We start from the raw sequence: 27,312 nt of genomic DNA on the forward strand, positions 1-27,312 counted from the left end.
AGAGAGGGGAGAGCAGGGAGCTGATGAGTGACCAGGCGGTGGCCGTGTTTCTCCTCCCCACAGCCCTCCACTTCATCAGTCGCCTCAGATGAGAAGGTTGATTACGTGCAAGTGGACAAGGAGAAGACGCAGGCACTGCAGAGCACCATGCAGGAGTGGACTGATGTGCGGCAGTCCTCGGAGCCCGCCAAGAGCACGAAGCAGTAGCGCCCAGAGTGGGCAGCGAAACAGGCAAATGTTCTGGTGGTTTTCCCCAGCTGGGGCCCTGCTGGGCTTCCAGCTCCACTTGGGCTGGATTTCTAAGACTTGTCTGGGGAGGGGAGGGGGTCTTCATTATTTTTTTTTCTTTTAAGACAAAAAGAAACTCAATTTCAGGGGAAGACTTGGCAGAAACTGTTTGCCAGTGATAAAGACCAACTGTGTTTGGTGGCTAGGTTTGTGCTTTAGCTGCTGGATGCACTATCCAGGAACGTTGACTTAGCAATACCAGGTTTCACCCTACACATCTTTTGCTTACAGCTATTAAAGCCACCTTGTATGTGCTAACACTGCATCATCTCTCCCCGTCTTCTTCCATACCATACCCCCAAACTGTGCCATGCAGGTTTGTAGCATCTCTCACAGGACATCATTCCCCAGCTCTGATTCCCCACTCCTTATGGTCGCCCTCCTCTGCCTTCTCCCAACCCCAAGACTGAACAAGGACAATTCCTTTTGAAATCATTTCCATTGTCCCATCTCTTGTAAATAATATGTTCAAAACCTCTGAGGGCTATTCTCCTCCTGGTGGGATAGTCCCTATGTTTTTGGTTGTGGTTGTGAACCTTCATGAGCTTGAAGAGCATCCAGACTGTCCCATTGAGCTGACTTAGAAGCCCAGGACTTGCCCCATCTGTATGCCACACACATATATGCCAGCACATGCTCACACACATGCATGCATGCGTGAAACAGCCAAGTCTGTTGGGCTGTCTTCTGCTGTTGATGCTCTCCAGCATCTCTCAAAGTCAATGGGCTGGGGAGATTGGCTTTGAATGGCAGAATTTAAGCCCTGACCCGCTGCCTATCTGAAACAAATTGCGTATGAACCTGGCCTTAAGAACCAAAATTTGCCCTTTGTGGCACCAAAAGAAGCCCATAGAGTGAGAGTCCTACATCTGTGGCTGTCATGAGAAGCTCTGTGGTTGAGTATGAGGAGCGCAGGGAGGCTCTGGAGACTGTATATCTGGACTGTCATGAGGATGAGTGACAAGGAGGGAGTGGGAGGCTGTTGCAAGGACCGGGAGAAGGTGGATGTTGTACTGCAGAGGTTGGTCTTGGGTGAGGAGGTCTGGTGGGGTGTATCCTGGAGGAAAGGAGAAGAGTAATTGAAATGTTGGTTGATGGTGAGGCTTTAGGCTTAGGAAGAGGCTGGTCAGGAGTGTCAGGGCAAGGTGTTTCAATATTAGCTTTAATGTAGCGTTACGGTTGGTTTGTGGTGGGTGCAAAGGGCTGGACTAGATATTTTCTCCCCATGTTCAGCAATGTGTCTTCAACACAGAAATGGGGCTTGTTGACATTAACAACCCTAGGTTCTAATTATGGATGGGAATCTGCTGTTGTCCCTCGCCAGCGTCCTTGACACATCCAGGCTTTGGGATCGCTCCCTAGGCAGCTGCCAGGCGCAGAGAGCCGAGAAGGAAGAGACAGTTTATTGCAGAGATAATAATTCATGATCTCATGAAAACAGAAAGGACTAATGATTGCCATGGAGCAGCCTGATTGCCAGACAGCAAGCGCTGACACAGATAAACAGACCGACCACAAACCGAGAGCCAAATAAAGGAGACGTTAGAAAGATTAGGTAATAATATTTATTAAATAGCTGGAGCTATTCTTTCTGCAAGCTGATCCCCTCCCAATGCCACGGGCTCTACGTTCCGCCACCACCACCAAGTTGTATTGGTTATTGATGCTTAGGAGTTAACACATTTGTTTAAGCTTGGCCTGAGTTTGGAAAGGGCCAGACATCACCCACACAAGGATGGGATAGTAGTCCCTTAAGGGCTGCGTGTGGGTAAAATAAGTCTTGAATTTCCAACACCAGTTTATATTTTCTTCTTGCATGCCATGAAAGGCAAGGATATTAATGGAAAAGTGCTGACAAACCTTTTAAGACATTGAAGTGTTGGCCTTTTACAGGAATAATGAAACAAATATCCTAATGTTCATGGTAAAAATAATAATCATCTAGGAGAAAACAAAAAAGACCCAAAGGGGAAGATTTAGCACAGCCAGATGCTTTCTGAAGGTTGGGGAGCGTGTTACAGCCTGCAAGGGCCTTTGCCTCTCATTGGAGGCTTGCACACTTGCATGATGAGATAATGAAATGAAGACCAGAGTACAGTGCTTCATATTTCTATAGCCCCTTTCATCACTGCGTCTCAGGGGAGACTAAACATTGGGCCTGATCCAGAGCCCACTGACGTATGTGTTCACCCAGCTGGGAGTGAGCTCCCCATCCACACTGAAAAGCAAATGTGACTCAAGCGGGAAGCTGATTTTTTTCCTATTTCATCCTCTAAACTGCTAGGCAGACACAAAGGAAGATGAGGATGGGGGAGAAGGGTTATGGGGCATGCTGGCTGTGTTTCCCTGCCAAAACTGTGCTGTTCGCCTCCTCTCACAGTAAAATGCAGCCACCTCTGGGATGGATTGCAGCAGCAATTTTGGGAATAGCCCTTTTTGCTGCTTTGAGCCTCTCTCAGTAAAACAGTGCGACCATTCTCGAGGTGAAACTGAGCCCAGCTCCAGGCCAAAAAAATCTTGAACTGGACCAAAAGCTTGGACAAATCAAGTGATAGCCCATGCTCAGATTGAGTCTTTTTCTCCACCCGGCAGACGGGGAGCTCAGCAAGTCCCAAAAGTACCCTGAAAGTGGGCAGGCGAGGGGGAGGCAACAGCAGTAGTCATTTATGATGGTGCAGTGGCCTGAGAGACAATGCAATGGGTGGGGATGCGTTCTGGTGAGTCGGTGCCCTGTACTTCTGCACTGGGACTAGGTGCATCCGATGCCCACTCCCACATTTAACCCAAAGCATTAATTAAGATTACAAAAGCCCTTCATGGTACTGCTTTCATGATCATCCCCAGTAACTAGCCCTTTGCATTTGGCAGACCAAGGACCAAAACAGCCCAAAAGTAGCTATTTTTCAGCTGCTGGTTGCTGGTCCCTCTCTGCTTTGCCTATGTTTTCCCAGAAACAGATATATTCCTTCATTTTGTTCCCTGCTAAGCACCAAGCAAATGGCCCCTCCAAACTCCGTAGCAGTCCATAGACTCTATGCATTGCCGTATAGACATGACTATATCAACCCCTCCCAAAAGCCGTTAAGTAATCAATGGCTGCAGTGGAAATAGTCATTCCTGACGGTTGCCGAGCTGATTACAGCAGTCCCTGATGATTAATGTTTGTGCAGTATTTAGTCTTAAACCATATTGAAAAGCAGCTGGTTTAATTACACGGACTGCCAAGAACTTTGTCCTGAAGGCATTGAGTTTATCACATCCACTCTATACTTGGATGCTCAAGTATGACTGACTCTTTTGTTAGAAATAGGTATTTTAAGAAGCTGAGAAAGTTGCAAATGATTCATTTTAATTGCAATTAAAATGGTTTGAGTCTTCACGTCAGAGCCTGCTCTTCAGCGCTACGGTCCCATTTAACAAAAGGGATGTGCTTGCGTGTGTGTGTGTGTGCTCATGGAGAAGGGTTGTCTGTGGGACAAACATCATGACCTGAATATTTAGTTTTATGAAGTACCAGGGCCATGGCTCAAAGCTCTCCCCAAGCTTTAAAATGACTAAGCCAGGCTTAGACTTAGTCTCAAGTCAGAGAAAGAAAATACACAAGTGTGGATTGTGCTGTGGCAAAGCCGAGTGTCTGGCAGATAGGGCCAAATCCAGAGCCAGAACCAAAAGGTAGCTAAGGCTTGGGTTGACTAGGGGCTAACTGGGATGGACTTGGACCCAAGACCACCAGCCACTGACAAGGATTGTATATGGGGGAATATGAGGTTGGGAGGAGAGAAGGCAGGGGAGTTTGCCAGCAAGATTTGAGTCTTGGTCCTCACTATGTGCTCCTTTGGTATGAGTCCCAAGTCAAATATATAGAGAAGATTTGTGGGTTGTGGAACGGGGTTTTGCTCAGTAAAAGCCATGCACTGGTGGGATGGGAGCTCCCACTGCTCTAGAGACTTACCCAGGGCACTTCCCTCTCAAGGGGGTCATCCTGTCCGACAACATGATGCCTCAACATTCTGACTTTCAGGGAGTCCTGGTCTATGCACCCAGGTCTGAGCTGGGCAGGAGAAGCGCTACCAGAAATGGGGTGTGGACCCGGACATGCTGGGAGAGATCTTGCTCTGTAGCAGCAGTGCCACGGTTTCACAGGGTTGTCCCATGAGGTGCCACCTCCATCCTTGGAGCTTTTCAAGACCAGGCTGGATCAACCCCATAGCTGACCCTGCTCGGAGCAGGGGGTGGGACTAGAGACATCTCTTCCCCCCCAGTTTACCCTGAGACCCTGTGCTGCTAGAGCTGAGCAGAGACTCCTCCATGTGAGGGAAGGGGCCAAAGGTATTGCCTAGAGCCCTACAGCAGGGCCAGGGCCTCTTCTCTGGCCATGAAGCCAAGTGGCAAGGCAAAGATCAACCCCTAAGGCCATACCCCCAGAGAGGGGACCTAATCCACACTGGGGCTATCCCTTGCACCTGGGAGAGGGCTGGCTGGCCCAGACCAAGTCATTCAGGACGTGTCCAAGCAACAGCGGGACAACTTGAACCTGTAAATTTGTTAGGGTAGACATCAACCCAGAGCTCTCTGCAGCCCCACGCCAGCCCCTACACCCTGGCATCTCTGTCCCTTGAGCATACCGAGAAGACTTGGCTCCCTTTGGCCACCCATTAACCATGGCTCCTTGGGAATGGTAGAGCCATGCCCAGGTCTTATGTAGTGGTGGACTTTGGTAGGAAGATGTTTAAATACCTCCCACGTCCTGTCTGATCTTCCTGGCCTAGAAGACAAATAAGAGGATGGTTTTCTCAAGTCATGCTTGCATTGTGTTGATGTTTTCCCACCTGGTGATGTTACTATTCCATGCAAAAGTTGATGCTCACCTGCACTGTGTGTTCCATTGGAAGGATGTTGTCTGGATGAGATGGGTGCAGTGGGGCTGTGCCTATGGAGAAGTCCTACTTGTAACAGGAAGGGGAAAGAGCTGAGCCTAACCCCAACCCCAGCCAGAGGACACACACGGCCATCAAAGAGCCATCAAGAAAATCAGAGAGACCAGTCCAGCATCAAATCACAAGGGCAAATAACCAAATTTAGGGCCTCTGGTGAGTCTGCATGTCGCTCTTCTCTGCCCAGAAAGCACCAACCTATCCAAATGAACACAATGATCTTGCAACTGTTAATGAAGTTCTTGCAGGTAAAGACATGCACCTTTTGGTCATGATTTCTCCCTGGCCTGGAGCAATTCATCCCTCCATCAGCTTGTCCTTGGTGTCTCATCCTTGTAGTCACAATTTTATCTCCTTGTTTGCAACTCCTAGAGTTATACTGTTAATCAGGTTGCTCCTTCACTGGCTGCTCTTGAGAAAAGTTGTTATGTAGCAAGGTGTCACCAAATAGGTCTCCCCACCCTGCCAACCCATGGCTAGCTGGTCCTGGCACATGGTGTCCAAATTTTAACACCAGCCAGCAACATCTGGAGCAGAAGCTGGGCCACATGGCTCCATCTCTTGAGCTAAAAGATCTTCTCAATGGCCTTGCTTGCAATCAGCAGGCTCTTCATTTTTCATGCAGCCCATTGCTAACGTGTTAACAGGTTCATTTGTAGGCCAGCGGGTTGACTATATGGGATAATTTTTCCCCAAGATGAGGAGGCAAGAAACCATCATTTTTATTGTCATTCTTTGGGTGGCACCACACTGTATCTTCAGGTGGGATGAGTGGGTTCATTTGAACTCTGTATCCCGCTTTTTCTCTGGCTTGTAAAACGAAGATTTTTAGTACTTATTTCCCCACCTCACAGATGCCGCGTGAAGTGTAATTAATTGACATCTAATAATGCAAAGAGCTGTTTTGAGTCTGCATGCAATGGCTGGTCAGCATGTAGTGTTACCCTGTTGTCATGCCTAGCATCACACATGACACTGCACATCCCGCTCTGCAAAATTCATTAAAAACCACTCATCCTTAATTACCAAGGTGGAAAAAAACTTAGCAGGATTTTCTGCTGAGAGAGGGGAGTGGGGTAAAAGCCATTTGCACAGTTTCAGCATTCTGCTGCCACATTGACCCTGAAAATACCACATTTTGTTTGAGAGCCCTTTGGACATGGTGGCTGAAGCACCATCGCGGAGAGGGGAAGGGAGCAGGACCCTGGGCTCCACAAGGAGCCCGCCGATGAATTCCGTAGGGTTAGGACCAAACCTATAGAGTAGTTACGTCCCACTCAACCCAGCCCTTGGCGAAGTCAACAGGTCCCCATTGACTTTGGGCATTGTTGTGTGGGAATGGATCCAGCCAAATTAGGGTAGTTTTCTCCATTTGTTTCTTAACCTGCTGCGAGAGGGGGTCGGAGCCCCGGCTTTGAAGCCGTCGTGTCGGCAGCCGATTCGCAGGGATGTTTTGTGTGTTTTAAAGCCTATGACTGTTCTTAAAGAGGAGTATTTTTAATTTTTTTTTCCATTTGTAGGAGGAAGGACAAGAGTAATCTGTGGCAAACTGTACAGTATGTGTCTTCTTGTGGTGTCACTGTTTGAATGGTTATTAAGTTTTCAAATCACTGTGGACAGCTAATCACTTAAGTTATTAATTTATTCTTTGGGGTTTTGTTGTTTGTTTTTTTAAGTAATTTGAAACAATTATTTATCCTGTAAATTGGTCTTGAGTGAAGCCTAGATAATACATTTTTTGCTGTTAATAAACATGGTACATGCCTGATGTGAAGGTGATCTCATTTTTAAGTACTGTATATGCAGCGGGAAAGCAACGGGAAAATAAAAGAATGATAATAAAAAGACATCTCTCACTGGTGGCTCCCAGCATGGATTTGGAGTGGGGAGAGAAAGGAGGAATTAATGACTGGCTCAAGTTGAATTATGCAGCACCTTTAAAGCTTTCAGAACATCTTCCCAGCCTGTCACCAAGAATCTCCTACAGCTTCAGGTTTCCTGTCTGTGCAATGATGGCCTTTAGGATGCAGATAGGGGTTTTCCTGATACCAGAACCCAAATCATGTGTTTTTCAGCTGCTAAAGTGAATTTCATACTATATATCTGCTCTAGGGATACACTTTGGTGTGTGCAGGGTGAGGACAACTGCTGCCTTCTTACCCATCAGCAGCTCGGCACCTGTGAGCCCCAGCTCATAAAACCTAAGCACAAGAATAAATATTTTTCCCCAGATTTAAAAATTCAAACCCCCCCTTCAAGACACTTATACTTACTTTAAAAAAAGAAGACACCTGGGGAAAGACATCTCCCTACAGCACAACCCTTGTAACCCCCTTTTTTAGACAAGAGTAGCATCACCTCACATCTGCAGCACATCTGGGATCCTGAACATGGAGCTGAGGACTCTGCTGCGGGCTCTCCTCAGCCAGAGGTATGTGTCAAACTATGGGCCATAGCACTGTATATAATACAGCCTATACTTTACCAGTATACCATATACAAATATTACAGTTATTACTAACAGAAGCATGACCAGCAGGTCAAGGGAGGGGATTCTGCCCCTCTACTCCACTCTCATGAGACCCCACCTGCAGTACTGCGTCCAGCTCTGGGATCCCCAGCACAAGAAGGACATGGAGCTGTTGGAGCAAGTCCAGAGGAGTCCACAGAGATGATCTGAGGGCTGGAGCACCTCTGCTATGGAGACAGGCTAAGAGAGTTGGGCTTGTTCAGCCTGGAGAAAAGAAGGCTGCAGGGAGACCTTAGAGCCCCTTCCAGTCCCTACAGGGGCTCCAGGAAAGCTGGAGAGGGACTGGTGACAAGGGCAGGGAGTGACAGGACAAGAGGAATGGCCTGAAGCTGCGGGAGGGGAGATGGAGATGAGATGGGAGGCAGAAATTCTTCCCTGTGAGGGTGCTGAGGCCCTGGCACAGGGTGCCCCGAGAAGCTGTGGCTGCCCCTGGCTCCCTGGCAGTGTTGAAGGCCAGGTTGGATGGGGCTTTGGGCAGCCTGGGCTAGTGGAGGGTGTCCCTGCCCATGGCAAGGGGTTGGAACTAGATGGGCTTTGAGGTCCCTTCCAACCCAAACCATCCTATGGTTCTATGATTCTATAATATTAATAGTGTATTACTAATACTCATCATATAGTATACTTATAGTATACTACTAATAGAATAGTATAGTTATAATTTTATAACATATGGTATATTAATAGTATTCACAATAATAATTATATATAGTATTAATAAAGTATACCAATGCAAACTTTAGTATATGTTAAATAGCATATTACTCATATTTTACATTTATCAGATCGTTGTCTACATGTGTGTGGATATTATATATATATAAAAAATACATATTTATACTCTACACATACGTATAGTAATTATTTTGGGGAGACGATCGTAGAGGAACTGTAGATAATACTGTGAAAAGAGGCTCACGGCTGAGTCCAAAAGGGAAGCCCAAGGCTAAGAATGACAGGAAATGAACAGGCACCCAATCAGATCACCTCGTTACACTGCTGAAACTATCTAGGTTGCCATCCGTGCTGAGCACTGTGTGCAGTTTGCCTCTGCTCATCTCAGAAAATCTTGGGGAAAAAACAAGATGTATTCAGGGAAGAGCGTAGCTATGATACAGGCTCTCCATTTTCCATGTTGGGTTGACTATCTGCCTTGATTACTCAGATTAGGATCTCATCAAGGCAGAGACAGTCTCCTGCAAAAGCACGTCCCAGCACGTGGCCCAGAAAATACCTACAGGTGACACAAAGTAGGGAGCTGGCACGACAGCCATCTGAAAGCTTTCGGCACCCTCTTTGGACAGGAGGTCCATAAAAGTCTATTAATAATACCTTTTTTTTTTTCATAACTTCAGCTTCAGGTCCATATTTATTTCCTCTTAGCATCACTTTAAGTCTAGCAGACTAAAACACAATGAACACACTCCTCTGCTCATCTACAAAACCCCACTAACAGGATTGCGACCTGCATTTGGAGGGCACCCAGCTCTGGGCTGGGGGTCCCCATCTCACCTCTGCCTGCTCGCCTCTTACAAGCTATGACTCTGCAAGGTTGTCCCACATCGATGAGGTTGGATGCTCATCTCCCATCATCTTCGCCATCTCTTTTTTGACCCATCAGCCCAATAGCTATGAGTATTGCATTAAGACACTAAGCCTCTATGTTGAATTAATTAATTTCCTTTATTAATATATAGGAAAGGCAATAAAAGAATACGATAGTATATGCCAGAGATTTGATCCCAAGTGTCCTCTAATAGCAGACTTTCTGCTCGCATTACCTGTAGCAATGTGTGTGCTTTGCCTTGTCTTCCACAGCAACACAATATTCCCACCCCAACATCCCACGGTCAGGATTAGGCCCTGCACCCAGGACCTAAGGCACAAGTCTCTGCCACTTCAGCTAGAGAAATCTCTACTACAGGCACAAGGGAGGAGCAGGCAGGGACAACAGCTGGGAAGGGACACAGGAAGGACACGTGGTCCTGTAGACAGGCTGCCCAGGGATTGAGATGGCCTCCTGCCACCAAAATCAGCCCCTGTCCCACTACCGATTTATATAATGCATTGGTTTACATAGTACATGTTTATACTGGGTTGATATAATATATCTGGTTGGGTTGCTTTCCTTGCAAATCAGCATTTTAAATAATAGCTAGTGCTGCTCAGTTCAAGGTATCCCAAAGGAAAGCCCGAATTTTAAAGGGCAGACCCAGCCCAGAAAGCCATGAGATGACAGCAGCAGAAAGAAGCTGAGTCCTAAAGACACATCTGGACAACGGCTGTGTGTCTGAGCCTGCTGTGAACACTAGCAGTGTCCCGAGGTCACTGGTCACACAATGGGGCTTTACTGGAGACCAAAAAAAACCCAACTGGGCCAGGTCAGTCCTCTTGGCTGGAGGGGTTTGTGTCCCTCAGTGTCTTTTGGGTGTTTTGCAATGCTGCATAAAACCCCTCTGGTACACCTGCCACTGCTTGCTGTGACCAAAGTAGGTTTGCAGGCTCATTGCCCCACCAGATCAGCATTGCCACATTGGCTGCTTGGCTTTTTTCAGCCCTTTCAGCCTTTTTCTACCTTTAGAAGTGTGTCAAGGTGAGTTCTCAAAACCACATTAAAAAAAGCCCACAACCAACCAGAGGTCCCCCCCAAATCAACTCGGTGCCACAGAAAGGGCTGCAGACAGGATATGTCCATTCCTGGGACCACACTGAGTCCATTCTCATCCCCATCCCTGTCCCCTCCCCAGGCTGGTGGCACGGCTCACAGCAGGCAAGACACGGCTACACTGAAGCAAAAGGGCACTTCTCCGAGCTGTCGGCAGCTGCTCATCTCTGCGTTAGCTTAGTTACATTAAGGCGTGAAGACCAAGTGCATAGGAAGCGGTGGGACCTTCCGGATGCCTCCAAATCACCCCCTGAGTCCATTTCCATCGAAATTTTCCCCAAATCCTCCTCCAAGATGTTCGCTGTCATCAGAGTGAGGAAGAGGAGCGTTTGGCTTCAGGTTGGCCCTGTGGACATTGATTGTCTGCTTTAACCTTGGTGGCTAGAAGACCAGTCCATGAAAGGTGCCGGATCCGCCCCCGCCCGCTGCTGGGCTGCAGCCCCCCGATGAGCTGTCATCGTCCTTGTCCCTGTCAAAGTCTCTCCACCACAGCGGAGATTTCGGCAAGGCAGAAATGTAGGCAGCTCTGTTCCTCGCTTCTTTTTCCTGCTCCTAGGAGAAGGAAGGGGGAGAAATAACACAAGGATATTTGTGGCTAAATGAACCAGGTGGGGGGATGCTCCTACTTTCCCTCAGAAGCTGGGAACCTGTTTGGTCACCCCTGGGAACATCCTCCAAATTAAACCAGGGTGACCAGGCCACATGCTCATCTCTAGAGCTCGGCAGGAGGGATTCAGCAAAGCATTGCGTCTCTCCAGCCATCAAAAACCAGTCTTTCCAGAGCCATGTCTGGGAGAGGAGGGACCACTCAATTCCCCCCTGGCACTGCCCACGTCCTATGGGGCACTGCTGTTTGGAAAGCTTTGAATTTTACCAATTGAATGAAATCTGCTCTAGTTTGTATTCCCAGCTCGCCCATCCTTCCCAGTTACTTATGAGAAAATTTCAGGCAGAGCTGCCTGGATTGGGCAACAGCAAGTCAACCCCAAGCACAGCCATGGGATGTCTTGCACCAACCTCAACACCCAATTTCACTGGGAAACTGCAATTTGTTCATATGTGGATGCTAAGAAGAAAAAGGGATTTGGCTTCAGGGAGCAGGCAGGTATCTGCATGCATTGATTTATCCACAGGACGTGACCCGGCTGATGCCCAGATGGTTGGAATGTGGCCCACAAGCTGGGCAGCTGCAGGATCGCACCCTGTTGTGGATGGCAGTGGGAGTTACCTGCAAGTAGAGGATGTTATCTTTGGAAATGGCTTCCATCAAGTCTTTATGGAGGGAGGGTTCACCATGCAGGCAGCCAGCCTCGGCCAGAGCCTCGTGCAGTGGGCAGCTTTGCCTGCCTGGCCGCTGCCTGTAGAAGAGGACGTAGGCAGTGTCCTTGGGGAAGAAAGAGGTAACGTTGCTGACTGATTCGAAGGAGGAGAAGGAAACCCTAGTGTCGTTGAAGAGGTACCACTGGATTTCAAAGTCCAACTGCTTGTCAGAGGCTGGTTTTGGTGCCCCGTCCTGGGTCTGCCCGTGGGGGACAGTGTCGGTGCACTCCCTGGAGTAGCAGTAGTAGTGGCCGCTCTCGGAGGAGATGCCTGAATGCACCACCACACTGCAGAGGTCATACACGACAGACATGAAGCCACCTCCTGGGGCAGGCCTGTCCTTCCCATGCTGGCAAACCTCCTCGGTTTCCTTTGGGGCAACAAGGATGGGCAGTTTGAGAACCACAGGGATGGAGACATTGTCCAAGATCTTCTTCCTCTTCATAGTCCGTGGGTCGAAGGAGAACCGCAGCAGCGTGAGGATGAGGTAGTGTGGACCCTCCGTCAGCTCTGCTACTTTCTCGGCGTCCTGCAAGGACGCACACTTCTCACAGTGGTATTTGTTCTCTGCTGTCAGTCTCTCTGGGGACAGAAAATAGTTGATTAAATCTGGGACGGATCTGGAGTCCTTGGGAGCACAAGCCTGTTCCCCAAAAGCCGAGAGAGGGTCTTTGGTTGCATCCACGCCAACAGCATTGCCACTTAAGGGATTTGCCGCTTCTCCCAGCTCCTGGAAACTCAGCGTTTCGACAGGCATCGGCAGGGCTGCAGGGTCTCCAGCCACGGGGGCCTTCCTCCGGATCCAGGGAGACCCCGTAAACTGGCTTGGGTTTTCAGGAGGCTCAATAAACTGTGGGCCGATTTCTTCTACAGGTAAAACAGATGTGCTCCCACGCATGTGCCTCTCTGGTGGAGGAAAAGCCAGAGACAGGTCTGTGAAGGCTTCTTCTCGGGATGAGACATTCAGACACTTCAAGCAGCGGATCTTTGTCATCATTTTACCCCCAAACATCTTCTCAATCAATGTCTTGTTTAAGTAATGATGCTCCACCACTTGAGACATCAAGCTGGATTCCTTGAGTTTCTGGTAGATCCTTTTTCCAGTTTTTTCTTCTTCGTGTAATCTTTGGCAGGGAAAAAAAAGCTGCATTATGCACCAATAAGATACCAAGAGGTAGTTTCTAAAGTAGGGTTTCTCTTCTTCACTCAAAGGGGTTAATCCAGGTTAACCCACCTGTGCTCAGGGGTCTGGTGCTATGGGAGGAAGGTGGGGAGGATTTGGGCAGGATTTGAAAACCTGAGGTCTCCATGTGCCATTGACCCCCCGCTTCTAGGGGGATCGCTGGGACACCAGAGATTTGGGATTTCTAGGTAAGAGAAAGGCAAAATCAATCTTACAGAGGAGGCCGAGTGGCTTGTCAAGGCAAGTCTCTGAACTTGCTGCAATTCCCTTCACCTTCAGAGCAAAGGCAGAAATTTTCAAGCTGAATTAAGTTCTGACCTTACCCCTAAGCCAGCCCAAACAGGGTTTTATCAAGGAGCTCCAGACCAGTCTCACCATCTTTCACCCCAATCCTCCACTCTCACAACTCTTCGATGTCTCAGCTGCTTGCCCAGTTTGCACATGGGTCAGTGTTAAACATTGCATCAGGTCTAGGGGTGCCGTTGTCACCAGGCTCCGAAATCGCAGCGCTTGCCACATACCGGTCCAGCAAGTACTTGAGATACTCCGAGCAGTCCTGCTGAGCACCGGGGGTGAACCAGGGCGGCCAGGAGGCAGAGAGGAAGCTCTCGGGTGAGATGGCAGGTCGCTGGCAGCAACACAGAAGAAGAAGTGCTTTTAACCCAGGGGATCTGGTTCTCATTTCACGTAGGGGGATGGAGAGGGAAGAGGAGGGTCTTTCTGTCTGCTTCACTGGGAGTGGGGTGCACTTGTGTGCCTGATAAGGTCCCCTTTTTTTTCCCCTACAAGGGCTAATCCCAGTGCACAGGAAGACTTTCTTGGTTTGCTGCAAGCCAGGACCATAAGGATGAATTTCAGCCATTCTTTTACATATACTTCTATAAAATATCCACATGTTTATTTCTTCCTTCCATTTTCAAATGGTTTATTGGCCTGACCCAGAGACTTCTACTTAATTCAGCCTGAATTTAATTTGATGCTTCATTTAAATTGATCAGGATCTCTCTCACCAAATCCTTTCATAAAAAAAAAGACAAAGCAAAAAATCCACTAAACTTCCACCTGCCATTCTGATCACTGCAGGCAGGTAATCTGCATTACCAGATAATGTAATCACTGCCGTTAGGAAGCTGCTGTCTAATTAATATGGAAAAAGACTCGTGTTTGGCAAAGAAGCGACTTTAAGAACAGCCCAAAGAAGAAAAATAACTAGAAGGCTGTTAGGAAATTAGCAGGAAACTATTAACCATAAACTACACAAGTAGCAAATATGCTTCTGTATTTGCTCATCACAGATCACAGACACCCTAACCTTCCATCAAAAACTGGGCCCCTCTATGACCAAATATTAAATTCAACAGGTTGTGTATATTTTTCCCCAAAAAGCCATCTGTAATGACATAATACCACAATGCAACAAGCCAGCTCTGTCAGTCAAGGCTTAGAAAAGAGAGAAGCCCAGATGACTGGTTTTGCAGCGAGGGGAAATTCACTGGACTTTCAGATTCATGTCTTTCTAGGGACAGGAAGATATATTTTCAAGAGAGGAGCTAGATATGACCTGGCTGTATCTCCAGCATTTGCGGATGTTAAATTTCAGGTTTGTCAAGAAAGCATTTGTAATTAATTTGTTTAAGGGTGTTGTGTTTTGTTTGCGGTTTTTTACTTTCCCTCAAATACAGAGAATTTGGACTCTAAAGGCAGGATTTTTGTGTGTGATGGTGGTTTTTTTTAATAAAACCACTTGTAAGGCAATCATCTTCATCAATTGCCTGTGCTTTGCTGTGAAGCAGGGGGACAAGCAAGCTGCTCCAGTCTTCTTCCTTGCTGCATAGCAAGAAACAAAAATCTCTGCTTTACACCAACAGGCTTCTCAGCTGGCCACATATGTAAACTATCACCAAATGGATTTCATTGTCAAAACTATTAGTTATTACATCATTTCAGCCCAGGAGGATCTCAGGCTGAAGACAGGCAGCCTGGTGCGAACACAGTTCGCTTTCATGGGTGATAGGAGCTTGCCTCCTCCACCCCCAAAATTAGCCTCTTTCATATAAACAAAATTCATCTTGTTATAAAAATCCACCAAGATCCACAGCTCCTTATCAGCACGTTGGAGTCGGCAGGAAGTAACTAGGAGACGAGCCTTTCCGCAGCCGACAGTCCAAACAAATAACTAGAACATGAAATAATTACCTGACTGTGCTCCAAAAACGCAAAGAGCCACTGGAGCTTTGTCATCAGGGGCTGGGAGTTGCCCTCGGTTAAATTCAACACTGAATGCCGAAAGCTGCAAAAGAAAAGTGGAGATGCAAACCGTAAGACAGAAAATCAGTGCAGGACACGCAGTGCCTGCGTGATGAGCAACCCTGGAGCAGTCTTGAGTGGTAGCAAGGGAGCAAAAACTCACTCTGAAGCCATGAAAAGAGACTGTATAATGCTGTTCATGTAGCAGGTGTTTCCCAAATTTATTAACCCAATCTTTCCCGTCTCCGATTTAGATGCTAGCCGTGGGTAGAAGCAGGCCAGCTCGTTCTTCTGGGAGGTCCAAGCATTTTGTCCCAAGAGATATTTAATCCGGTCTTCATTTGGAATAGGAAAAGCCTTGGAAAGAGAGATCTGTGTTATAAATTGTTATCTTTCCATGTGAATAATTAGTAATGGGCAATAGCAACACTCCTCAGCTAGAGGTGTTTACAGCACAACTCATTTCCCCTGCTCTTCACATGAACATGCATCCATGCAAGGAACTGTTTAGCTGCTAGTATTACTGCTTTAGAGGCATTCAAGACTAAAGCTATAGCTAAAACCCACAGTTACGATCAGGACTTCTGCAGACTCACCATAAGGGAAGTCTCTTCCCTCAACTTGCCTACATGGGGCTCAAACTCAGAATTTCTAACCTTTTCTTCTACCACAACTTGAGATGTTGAAGTTAGGACATCCCTACCAGTAGGAAAGTCCCTCTGCACACAGCTGCAAACTGAGATGCTATTTCTGCATGCAAACCAGAAAAAATAGCTGAGGGGTGCGTGTCTTACTTTAATCGCTTCTAGGACTGGTTCGTAGAGATCTGGAAATCCTGAGAAGCGGAAGAACATGCAGTGGATGAGCTCAGCCAGCTGCTCCAGGGAGCTGGTGGCAGAGTTGGAGTCCTCCTTCTTCAGAGAGACCACCAGCCTGGGGATGTGAGGGAGCAGCTGGAAAATGGAAGTTCATCACATCAAAAATGGCTCCAAATTATTCACAGAGCTTTAAGACACATGCAGGGGAATGAAATTCACCCCCAGGCAGAAAGGACAGTCAACAGGAGTTGACTTCAGTCCCATTCGGGACTTAATCCTTTACCCTATGAACTCAACAGCAACTCCTCTGTTGACTTCGGTAGTGCAAATGCTATAGACCTTAGAGGGTTTCATGTTGCATGATGCCAGCAGGTTTGTGCTGCTGCTTTGCTGTGCTGCAATTTCCATTCTTTCTGCAGATCAATCTCTACTAAAACACACACCCACAGTGGAAAGGAGCCTTATATGCTGACTGCCAAGTGCAGGGATTCAAACCTACAAGATAGATTAATTAGCCTACAAGAACTGCTGTCTGGTGTGCTATATTTTATTTTACACTGTATAAACTAAACTGGAATTGGTATGGGTAGCAACAGGCACGTAAACAGCACATTTGTTATTTTGCTTTCATCTAGAAAATTTAAAAATGAACATGCAGACACAAACACAAATGATACATTGCTCACGGGCACCCTCTGCTGACCCCGCAGCTGCACAGAGAATTAATAACCTATTTCCAACCCTGCAGATGTGCTACAGTGACCCTAGGCACTTACGCAACCTTTTTCATATTTATTTTTCACATGATTTTTACCCCAGAACAATCCTGGAGTAAAGTCTCAGGACCCCCAGTCCGGGCATTGCCTGATCCCCCCTTCCTCCCTTCATCTTCCTCTCTTCTTTCCCTCTCTTTCTCCTCAAAATGTTGGAAATTTTAACTATTTCCTTTCCAACAGGAAAGTTTTGTTGGGGAAGCAAATGAATCCCAGCACTGTTTTATACATCAATAATTTTGCCAAGCTATGATGGCAACAATTCTCAAAACTCTTCCGAACTGCCAGGGCAAACACAAAAAGATAAGAAGCAAGACAGGTTTGTGCCCTGTTTCTTAAAAATAGGAGAGGAAATTTGTGCTTGCTGGGCTGCAGATGGAAACTTCAAGCCAAGAGCAACCAACAGCTTTTGGAGTGTTTCAAAATTTGGACGCCCAACTGAAAACAATCTGTTGGAATGATCCTATTTTTAGAAACCGAAGAGTTTCTCAAGAAATTCAGACTCATTTAAAGTGTCTCCAGCTGAGGAATGAAAAAACATCAGTTGGAAATGCTGGCTAGCTTTGCTTTTTTCCAGCCTTATCTGTTTATTCTGTGAACTTTAGGTGAAAAGCCAAATGTAAGGGCTTTAATGAAAAAGTATAAAATCAAGTATTAATAGGAGTAATTTTCCGTTACTTCTTTTATCAGTTCAATCACTGCAAGCATGCCTTTGCTTCAGCCTTGCTTTTTAGTTACAGCATTCCAGGGGCAACGCCAGCGAGAAGCAGAGCCGTGCTATAGTGTCAACAGCAAAATAAAATACAAAAATATCACTGTGGAAATGAAAAGAGGAGATTCAAATGCTGCTAAAAGTGTCTTTTGCTTTTAACAGCAGAGAATTCATGAAGTGGAAGCGTTCTGATCCAGTCTTCAAGTCTTGTTGCACTGATGCTGTGGAATGTTCTGAAAGATGACCCATCACTTCATGAAATGGTAATGGGTGCCACATGATGGTGACAGTTTGAAGTCACATGTGGGGTGAGGCCCATTGAGTCCAACGGACAGTCAGGCACCTGCTTAGGGAACAGCAAGGGCTGTTGAAGAATATATTCCCTGTCCTCCACTGCCTTAGCCCTCCAAGACACTCCCAATGCAAAGGCTTCACCTAAGACATCCCAAAGCCAGAGTGGCAACATCTACCACATCTCAGCTGAAAGGGTTGGAACAAATATGGGACCGTATCTTCTAAACAAGACCCTGAAAGTACATCCTCAGCCAGAAAGGGTCAGCGTAGCCCTGTACATCTTCCTGCCCTGGGCCATCCCTCCACCTTCTTCCCTTTCCTTCTCCAGGCAAATGCAATAGTGTAGTTTTGTGGTTGACGAAGACCGAGACCAAGCTGGGCAATACTGACCATCATGATTTTCTGCTAGGATAGATTTCACTTGGGGTCCTTTTACAACGCAGTTCAGCACATGACCCTACAAATGGCTCAGCACAAGGGAGAGTGGCTACGAGAAGCAAGTGGTCCAAGAGCTGGAGCAGGGAAGAAGGGAACCTCCTCTTCCACTTGCAGGGCTGGCAAACACCAGGGTAAAACAACTGCAAGAGCACTACAGCCACTGCTGCTGAGACCCTCAGTGTGGCTTGACAGGCCATCCAATATATTTGCATTAACTGCCTCCTGAGCTGGTGGGCTTTGATGTTGAGAGAGGACCATGGGGATCCACTTGCCCATGGAGTCCACTCCTCCACCTGGTAGAGCACAGCAGAAAAAAAGTGGAGTATACACACATTGCAAACATTTCAAATGGAATGGCCAAGCCCCAACCAGCTTTATACTGATTTATCCATGGAGATAAGCTATCCAGCTGATAAGCCTCAAGAAAAATGGGAGAAAATATCAGAGGAGAAAGCAAAGCCTCACTCTCCTCGGTGCCTCACTCTCCTTGACACCTCATTCTCTAACATTGGGTGGTTGCTCTGTCCATGGCAACCAAGCACATTTAGGCTCAGGACTTGCCTCCACATCTCAGTACTGGCTTCATGGTGCCCAAAAAGCTGTTTGGGCTGCAGGAGAGGGTGAGCACCTGCCAGGACAGGCTGCAAGTGGATGGACAGGGTTGAGCTTACATCACTCGGAGGAATAAAGCAGATGAGGGAAGTATTCCCCAATATCTCAGCACCTTAGGCTGCCTCCCACCCATGTTGCCCCATGGCACAGTTATACTTGGGGCGATGCCCTCATCTGAGTGCCAGACACAGCCTTACCAAGTGAAATGCCTCGTGGGAGTGCTGAAAGCTCAGCAGCATGTACTGCAGGACAGACAAAGCCCCCTCTCTCACAATAGGATACAGCAATTTGGAGAAGACCTGGTGGGGGAGAAAAAAAGCAAATGAGAAGGCAGGGTGGCACCGCGACACGCAGGAGAAGGGGCCGGCAGGGAAGAGAGGCACTGAGCTTCTACCATGATTGCTGGTCTGTCCTACTCCATGCTGGATGTCAAAGCAAGCAGCCTACAGCCAAGTCTCTGGAGTCATCTCCTGTCCAGAACATGGCCTCAGGGCATCCTAAAAATACCGTGTGGGTTATACTCACACTTTCAGACTTGTGCAATGCCTGGCACAATGAGGTGCAGAGCTCTTGGCTAAACACCACTGCATCCCATACCTCCTGATGGACGAGGCCATGCATGCACAGAGGAATGCTACATTTTCTAAAATGTGCCTCTTCTGTTTTATTGTGATATTTGGAACTTTATCACTAAAGTTCAGGCAAAGAGATACAAAACAAAGGCCTTTTTCAAAGGCTAAGTAATTATATTTATCCTACTTTACAGAAAATTGTATAAGTTGACAATGCCCTCTACCCCTTTCAGATCATATTTCTGAGAGTTTCCAGGGATCACATGTTATTTTAAGGGCTGTGTCCCTTTCCTATGCATTAACAATGAAAGATAAAGAAAAGCCCAAGATGCTTGGCTACTCTCCCACTGCTCACAGGGACAAATGCAGCTATTAATAATCATAGAATGGTTTGAGTTGGAAGGGACCTTAAAGATTATCCTGTTCCAATCCCCCTGCCATGGGCAGGGACACCCTCCACTAGACCACGTTGCCCAAAGCCCCATCCAACCTGGCCTTCAACACTGCCAGGGAGCCAGGGGCAGCCACAGCTTCTTGGGGCAACCTGTGCCAGGGCCTCAGCACCCTCACAGGGAAGGATTTCTTTCTAACATCTAATCTAAATTGACCCTCCTTCAGCTTAAACCCATTCCCCCTTGGCCTGTCACTACACTCCCTGATAAACAGTCCCTCACCATCTTTCCTGTAGGCCCCTTCAGGTACTGGTAGTAGAATTAGATCTCCCCAGAGATCTAATTAGATCTCCCCAGAGCCGCCTTTTCTCCAGGCTGAACAACCCCAACTCTCTCAGCTTGTCCTCATAGCAGAGGTGCTCCAGCCCTTGGATCATCTCCATGGCCTCCTCTGGACTCGCTCCAACAGCTCCATGTCTCTCCTGTACTGGGGCCCCCAGAGCTGGATGCAGCACTGCAGGGGGGTCTCACCAGAGCAGAGTAGAGGGGCAGAATCCCCTCCCTCGACCTGCTGGTCATGCCTCTTTTGATGCAGCCCAGGACACAGTTGGCTTTCTGGGCTGCAAGCGCACACTGCCGGCTCATGTTGAGCTTCTCATCACTCAATACCCCCAAGTCCTTCTCCTCAGGTCTGCTTTCAATCCATTCCTCGCCCAGCCTATAGTTCCAATAATATAATGTTCCAATACTGATAATTATAATATTGATAATTCCTATGGTGACTTCCACTGAAGGTTCAGCCAGGTGTTATCCCCAGTTTATGAAGGAGGGAACAGCAGGACCACAGCACAGAAAATGGTTTTGTAGAGGCAACCAATTTCAGTGCTTGGTCACACGTTTTTCAGAGAGCAGCAAGTACTCACTGCCAAAACAGGTGATAGCAACGGCAGTGGGGACTTTATCTGTGCTAGTAAATGAACTAAGGCCAGGGTACAGGCTTAAAAACTGACCTGTGACTGTGAGGACTGTGAACATGCTCACTGGTTATGTATTTTGCCAATGCCAACCAGCACTGATCCAGGCACACTTGAAGGAGAGGTGTCACATTCTCAAAGGCAGGTTGTACAAGAGCTCCGCAGTTTGGGAATAAAACTGTTTGGTTGGCTTGAAAAACCTTGACCTGTTTTATTTCATAACCTTTATGACATCCTTTGCAAACCAAGACCTAAAGAACTGCTGGTTTTTCTGGAGAATATCATTCCTGGTCACAAAAAAAGGCATCAGCTCACCACCCCACACACAGGAACACTGCATTCACAGAGAGTGCAGGGGGGCACAACAGTACCTTCAAAGCCCCTTTTCTCTTTTCTGTACATCTCAGGTCACATCTCATCCTCATTCGGTTGAGAAGTAAGAAGATATCTCAGGTGCAAGAAGTCTGTTTTTCACATTCGTCTTTAAAAGAGCCCACTGACCTTTTCAATTTTTGAAAGAGTAACTTCAATCAAGATGCTGAACTTTTTCACCGCAGCCAAACCCTTCAGCAGAGCAATGATCCACTTGTCTATGTTCTTCCCCAGGGGCCAGGACACCCAGTCAATCATCCTGAAATGAAATACAAACCCTTAAAGTAAAATTAATGCACATATCATGAAAACCAAGCTCCACTCTGAGTTACACCTGTTCCAAATTCATGTCCAGTCAGTGGGATGATCAAATAAGAGATGAGTCCCACATAAGGCATTTCACATGTTTCTCAAAGCACAAGAGAACCTGAATTGTAATTAGCCCAATGTCATCAGCACTTTGTGGCTCATCAAAGAACCTGACCCAAGTCCATAGAAGAAAGCGAGGATTTCTTCAACTAATTTCTTCCACTAATTGAGTTCAAGTTTTTAACACAGAATCACAGAATGGTTTAGGTTGGAAGGGACCTTAAAGATCATCTAGTTCTAATGCCCCGCCATGGGTGGGGACACCCTCCACTAGCCCAGCTTGCCCAAAGCCCCATCCAACCTGGCCTTCAACACTGCCAGGGAGCCAGGGGCAGCCACAGCTTCTCGGGGCACCCTGTGCCAGGGCCTCAGCACCCTCACAGGGAAGAATTTCTGCCTCACATCTCATCTCCATCTCCCCTCCTGCAGCTTCAGGCCATTCCCCCTTGGCCTGTCACTCCCTGCCCTTGTCACCAGTCCCTCTCCAGCTTTCCTGGAGCCCCTGGAGGGACTGGAAGAGGCTCTAAGGTCTCCCCGGAGCCTTCTCTTCTCCAGGCTGAACCACCCCAACTCTCTCAGCCTGTCTCCGTAGCAGAGGTGCTCCAGCCCTCGCATCATCTCCGTGGCCTCATCTGGACTCGCTCCAACAGCTCCATGTCCTTCTTGTCCTGGGGACCCCAGAGCTGGACGCAGTACTACAGGTGGGGTCTCACAAGAGTGGAGTAGAGGGGCAGAATCCCCTCCCTCAACCTGCTGGTCATACCTCTTTTGATGCAGCCCAGGACACGGTTGGCTTTCTGGGCTGCAAGCGCACACTGCTGGCTCATGTTGAGCTTTTCTTCAACCAACACCCCCAAGTCCTTCTCCTCAGGGCTGCTCTCCATCCATTCTCTGCCCAGCCTGGAGTTGTGCTTGGGATTGTCCTGACCCCTGTGCAGGACCTTGCACTTGCTTTGCTGCATTTTGTACAAGCCCACCTCTCAAGCCTCTCCAGGACCCTCTGGATGGCATCCCTTCCCTCCAGTGTGTCAACCACACCACACAGCTTGGTGTCGTCAGCAAACTTGCTGAGGGTGCACTCGATCCCACTGTCCATGTCACCGACAAAGGTGCTAAACAGTGCCGGTCCCAGTACTGACCCCTGAGGAACACCACTCGTCACTGGTCTCTACTTAGACATTGAGCCATTGACTACAACTCTTTGAGTGCAACCATGCAGCCAATTCCTTATCTACTGAGTGGTCCATCCATCAAATCCATGTCTCTCCAATTTAGAGACAAGGATGTCGTGCGGAACAGTGTCAAATGCTTTGCACAACTCCAGGTAGATGTCAGTCACTCATCCCTTATCCACCAATGCTGCAACCCCATTGTAGAAGGCCACCAAATTTGTCAGGCACGATCTGCCCTTAGTTAAGCCATGTTGGCTGTCACCAATCACCTCCTTATTTTCCATGTGCCTGAGCATTGTTTCCAGGAGGATCTGCGCCATGACCTTGCCAGGCACAGAGGTGAGACTGACCGGCCTGTAGTTCCCCAGGTCTTCCTCTTTTCCCTTCTTAAAAATGGGGGTTATGTTTCTCATTTTCCAGTCAGTGGGAATTTCAACGGACTGCCATGACTTCTCAGATATGATGGAGAGTGACTTAGTAACTTCATCCACCAGTTCCCTCAGGACTCGTGGATGCATCTCATCAGGTCCCATGGACTCATACACCTTCAGGTTCCTTTGATGGTCTCAAACCTGACCTTCTCCTACAGTGGGTGGTTTTTCATTCTCCCAGTCCCCGCCTTTGCCTTCTGCCACTTCGGCGGTGTGGCTCGAGCACTTGCACATCAATATGGTCATCTGTATACCATAGCTCTGCTTTGTGGATTTTCTAACACAACTTCCAGAGAAGGCCATAGAAGGACAACATCTGTTTTTAAAGAATCGCAAAGCAGATCTAAAGGGGTTGTGATAGATATCTGTATCTGCATGAGGTCTCTGCATCGTTGCCATTAGAGAACAAGTGATACTGGTATGATCTCTGCATTGGTACTGGTAAGAAAAAAACACTCAGATTCAGATCTTTAAACTCCCTGTGTCGGAAACACTCGTTTCCAAAAACACATGAAAAAATAAATACTGGTAATCCTAACAGAAGCTAGATATTTTTGAATGTCATAGCTAACAGATTTCTTCTATATTCACTCAACCAACATGTTGTCAGGTTTTTGCAAGTAATAAGTACTTTACAGAAGTCAGTCATAACTAAAAACCTCAGACTGAGTGATGACAGGTTGTTTCTGTTTAAATTTAATGTTAAACAAAAATAGTAACTAAGGCTTGGGATCTCCAAGGGTAAAACTTTGCTAACCATTTCAAATCATTTGATTTGAAGATATCCCATCATCAGTCTCCCACCTCAGTCCAGCTATCTTACCCAATCAGTCCCTTTTGCTTATCAGTCCATATCTTATGCAAAATATATGAAGGAAACACAGATAACTAACCACCACAAGGCAAAGAGCAGGAATAAGTGAAGTCTACAGGGAACTGGAAAAATAAAAGACTAGCCAGTAAAGAAATCTTGAAGAGCAGGATATGTTGGGATGTTGAGAAATACCAAAAGTGAAGGCAAGTTGAATAATTAAGCAAATACCAGAAAAGCTTCTGCAGACACTTGTATCAGAGGAGATAAGGAAAGCCATGCAATCACTGTATACAGACGATGTGATGGTGATTAAAGATATGATATGGCCTCTAGATGTGACTTCCAAACTAAACACATCCTCTCACTCCATTTTCAGCAAGATGAAGGAATTAATCAGAGTGACAAAGAAGAGGCAGATAAAAGATTTGAGGATGGAAACAAGAACAAGCACTGATACGAAAGCGAAACACGAAGATCATCTCATGAACTTCAAGTTGATGATTTCCATCATGTAAAATTCAACTCTGGTGAGTTTTAATGACTCTATTAACTTTGGCATGGTGCTTTATGTGTTAAGAATAGGAAGATAGTTCCTATAATGAAGACAGGCAATGAGGGGATGACTGGGAAGAAGGCATAGCGTGCCACAAGGGGTTACAATAGGTGCCAAAGTCAGGTTTGTCAGGATATATAAATTTCTAGTCAAAGGACAGAAGTAGATCATATCTGACTGCCTATCTGAAAGGAGGTTACAAGCAATGTTCTTTGGGATCTAATGACATTAGCACAAACATCCTGAACATGGTGGTGAAATTTGTGATGATGCAAAGCTGAGAGGCATCATCAACACAAGAGGAGGATCAAGATATCATGAGGAAGACCTTGAGGATTAGAGATGTAGAATGGGAAGGAAATTTATTGATTCAAAATGCATGCAAGGCACAAGAAATGGATGCTACATGATGGTAACTTGCCTGCTTGAGGACAATCAACCAGAAACCAGGTGACTGCAAGTTCCCAGTGTAAGAGTAGCCATGGAAAAGACCAGGACCATGCTGTGGTGCAGAGGAAAAGGTGTTTTCTATGACAAAATAATGACCTCCCAAGCTGCTATCTAAGGCCATGATGAACCACACCTGGAATGTGGTGCACAAACCTCACCATCCCTCTCCAAGATCAATGAACTGAAGTGGGAGCAGGTGTTGAAGAAGCTTGTTAAGGTGGTCAGGGAAATGAAGAACCTTTCCAGTGAGAAAAGCTTAAATTGATCTGGCTTGTTTAGCATAGCTGCAGGAAAGCAGAGATGGGAAGGGGCTGCTCTCTCTGCATATGTTGAAGGAATAAACAGCAGGGAGGGAAAAGAGCTATTTCAGCTATTTATATTGGCATAAGGTCAAATTAAGTACAAGATGGCCAGAAATATATATAGGTTGGTTATTAGAAGAGAGATTTGAACCATTAAAGCAACCCAGTGGTGGAACAGCTATGAAAGAAGAGCAGTGGGAGCAAAAGCCCTTCCTGCTTTGAGAAGCATAGTTGAACATTCATGAAAGGGGTCTGTAATGTCAACACTTATAAAGCAGGGAGATGGATCCAGAGATCCAAAGGTCCCTCTTCACCCTATCTTCTTTTGCACAGGCATAAAATAACCTTGTCCTCTTTAAGCTTTTTTTTTTTTTTTTTTTACCAGCACTAGTGGCTAGGTCAGAGTCTTACCTGCTGCCTATGTTGCTACAGTATGAAGAAATTACATTTCAAATTCACATTGCACTTTCCACATTGCAAGAGCCACAAAATTTTGGAAGCCAGTGCCCTAATTTTCCAAAGGAGCCATTGATTTGGTATGCCAAACTTTTAAAAGCTCAGATCTTCATTTCCAGGGGTAGCAAGTGCCTGCCTTGCTATGTGACAGCAGATGCCTTCTTCACCTGGACTTGGGCTCTTTGAAACAGATACACCCCCAGGAAAAATAAAAAGTAAAAAAAAAAACAAGTCAGTGAGTACTTCTGAAGTCATGGATGCACAGTAATAGAGTTTATCTGAAAAGAGACAAACTCTAGAAGAAACTCTCTAAAAGAGATTGTGGTGTACACTTATATCAGCAGGTGCCAGGCTTGCTTTTTTTAGTTTTTGTTCTTTAAATGTTTCATCAGAAGCTCCACCCCACATCCAGTTTATTCCCCTGCTACTAATTCCCAAACCTGTACTTTGGAGGAGGAGACTTCTGTATGGGACCAGTTTGTCAGGGATCCTAAGCTGAAAGATCCTTTCAACTCGCACATTTTTCTTTCATTTTCTAGGCATGGAGCACACTCTCATCGAAAGGCCAACGGTCACGCAGTTTTCTGGGGCACTCTTCTGCTGTAAACATGCCGCCAAAACTTCCGCATTTCTCCTAAGTGGTCTTAATTACATTTTGCAGGCTCTGCTTAATGTTTGGCTAATTCTGAGTAATCATTTACTCATCCTTCTGCGTGACAAAGAATGTTTTAAAGAATGAGGCAATTGATTTTGCAACCTCTATATTTAGACACTGGCGCTCTTAGAGGATTTATTGCCTGGAGCTCGCAGCAGCAGGTTCCCAGAAGGAGAAAAAGATGGAGAAGAGGGTTAAGAACTGAACTGATAACTTAATCTTTTGTCTTGGGTTGCTCTGGACTCTGGAAAAACCATGACCTTCTCCAGCACATTAAAAAGAAGCAACCCCTTTCTGCATGCATAAAGTTCCCATCAGGAATGATGTGTTTCTGTCATGTAACCTTATCGTTGGGGAGCACAAATCCTGCAATAAGTAGAGCAAAAGAGACGTTTCCAGCGAGATCAAGTCACAGCAGCTCCCTGCATGTGAACATCACACATTTAAATGGAAATTTCTAAGGCAAGCATGGGTTGAAGATACTCCTAAGCAAGTCTGGAGCAAGGCACTGGAGCATAGAGGAGCTCTAGGACTTGGACACAAGTGTGCAAGGAAGATCTGGTGGTGCCAAAGAGGATACTGGCTCTGCAAAGACCAGGTCTAGCATGTCAGGTAGTATTTCACCCACTACTCTTCATCATGCCTTGATGTCTCCATTGACTCTGCCTGCAGGGATAAACATTGTACAGGACCAAGATCCAGACCAGCAGCATCACATTCATCTGACAAAGATCAAGGTGGGATCACTGCAGCAGTTGGTCATACCTCCCGGTCCAAGAAGGGAGATGGGGATAACATGAAATTCCATAAAGCAGAGTTTTGTGAAGAGAAGGTCCTCAGCAGCTTCTGGCAAAAAATCAAAAATCTTCAACTTATGTTGGGCATCCCTTAATACTACTTATTTCTAAGAAAAAAAATAATATTATTAATAATAATAATAATAATCATAAATGTCTTCATTCTAGTTCTCTAGGCCCTCAGGACTGGAA

General features: G+C 46.6%; 2 protein-coding genes across 2 annotated transcripts in view; one reads left to right on the top strand and one right to left on the bottom strand.

The window, feature by feature from the left end:
* GAB2 (GRB2 associated binding protein 2) overlaps positions 1-6,990 on the top strand; it is a 98,573-nt gene extending 91,583 nt beyond the window's left edge. The window contains exon 10 of the mRNA XM_075742524.1: positions 64-6,990. Within this exon, the coding sequence (XP_075598639.1) occupies positions 64-207 (144 nt within the window). The 3' untranslated portion in view covers positions 208-6,990. The remainder of the gene's footprint in view (positions 1-63) is intronic.
* Positions 6,991-9,402: 2,412 nt separating this feature from the next.
* USP35 (ubiquitin specific peptidase 35) overlaps positions 9,403-27,312 on the bottom strand; it is a 31,753-nt gene continuing 13,843 nt past the window's right edge. Inside the window, exons 4-11 of the mRNA XM_075742543.1 lie at positions 21,251-21,380; positions 19,009-19,110; positions 15,959-16,117; positions 15,328-15,521; positions 15,114-15,207; positions 13,439-13,545; positions 11,643-12,858; positions 9,403-10,966 (exon numbers count right to left, since the gene is read on the bottom strand). Of these exons, the coding sequence (XP_075598658.1) occupies positions 10,796-10,966; positions 11,643-12,858; positions 13,439-13,545; positions 15,114-15,207; positions 15,328-15,521; positions 15,959-16,117; positions 19,009-19,110; positions 21,251-21,380 (2,173 nt within the window). The 3' untranslated portion in view covers positions 9,403-10,795. The remainder of the gene's footprint in view (positions 10,967-11,642; positions 12,859-13,438; positions 13,546-15,113; positions 15,208-15,327; positions 15,522-15,958; positions 16,118-19,008; positions 19,111-21,250; positions 21,381-27,312) is intronic.

Source organism: Balearica regulorum, chromosome 1, assembly GCF_011004875.1.
Source record: "Balearica regulorum gibbericeps isolate bBalReg1 chromosome 1, bBalReg1.pri, whole genome shotgun sequence".
In the NCBI taxonomy this organism is placed as follows: Eukaryota; Metazoa; Chordata; class Aves; order Gruiformes; family Gruidae; genus Balearica; species Balearica regulorum.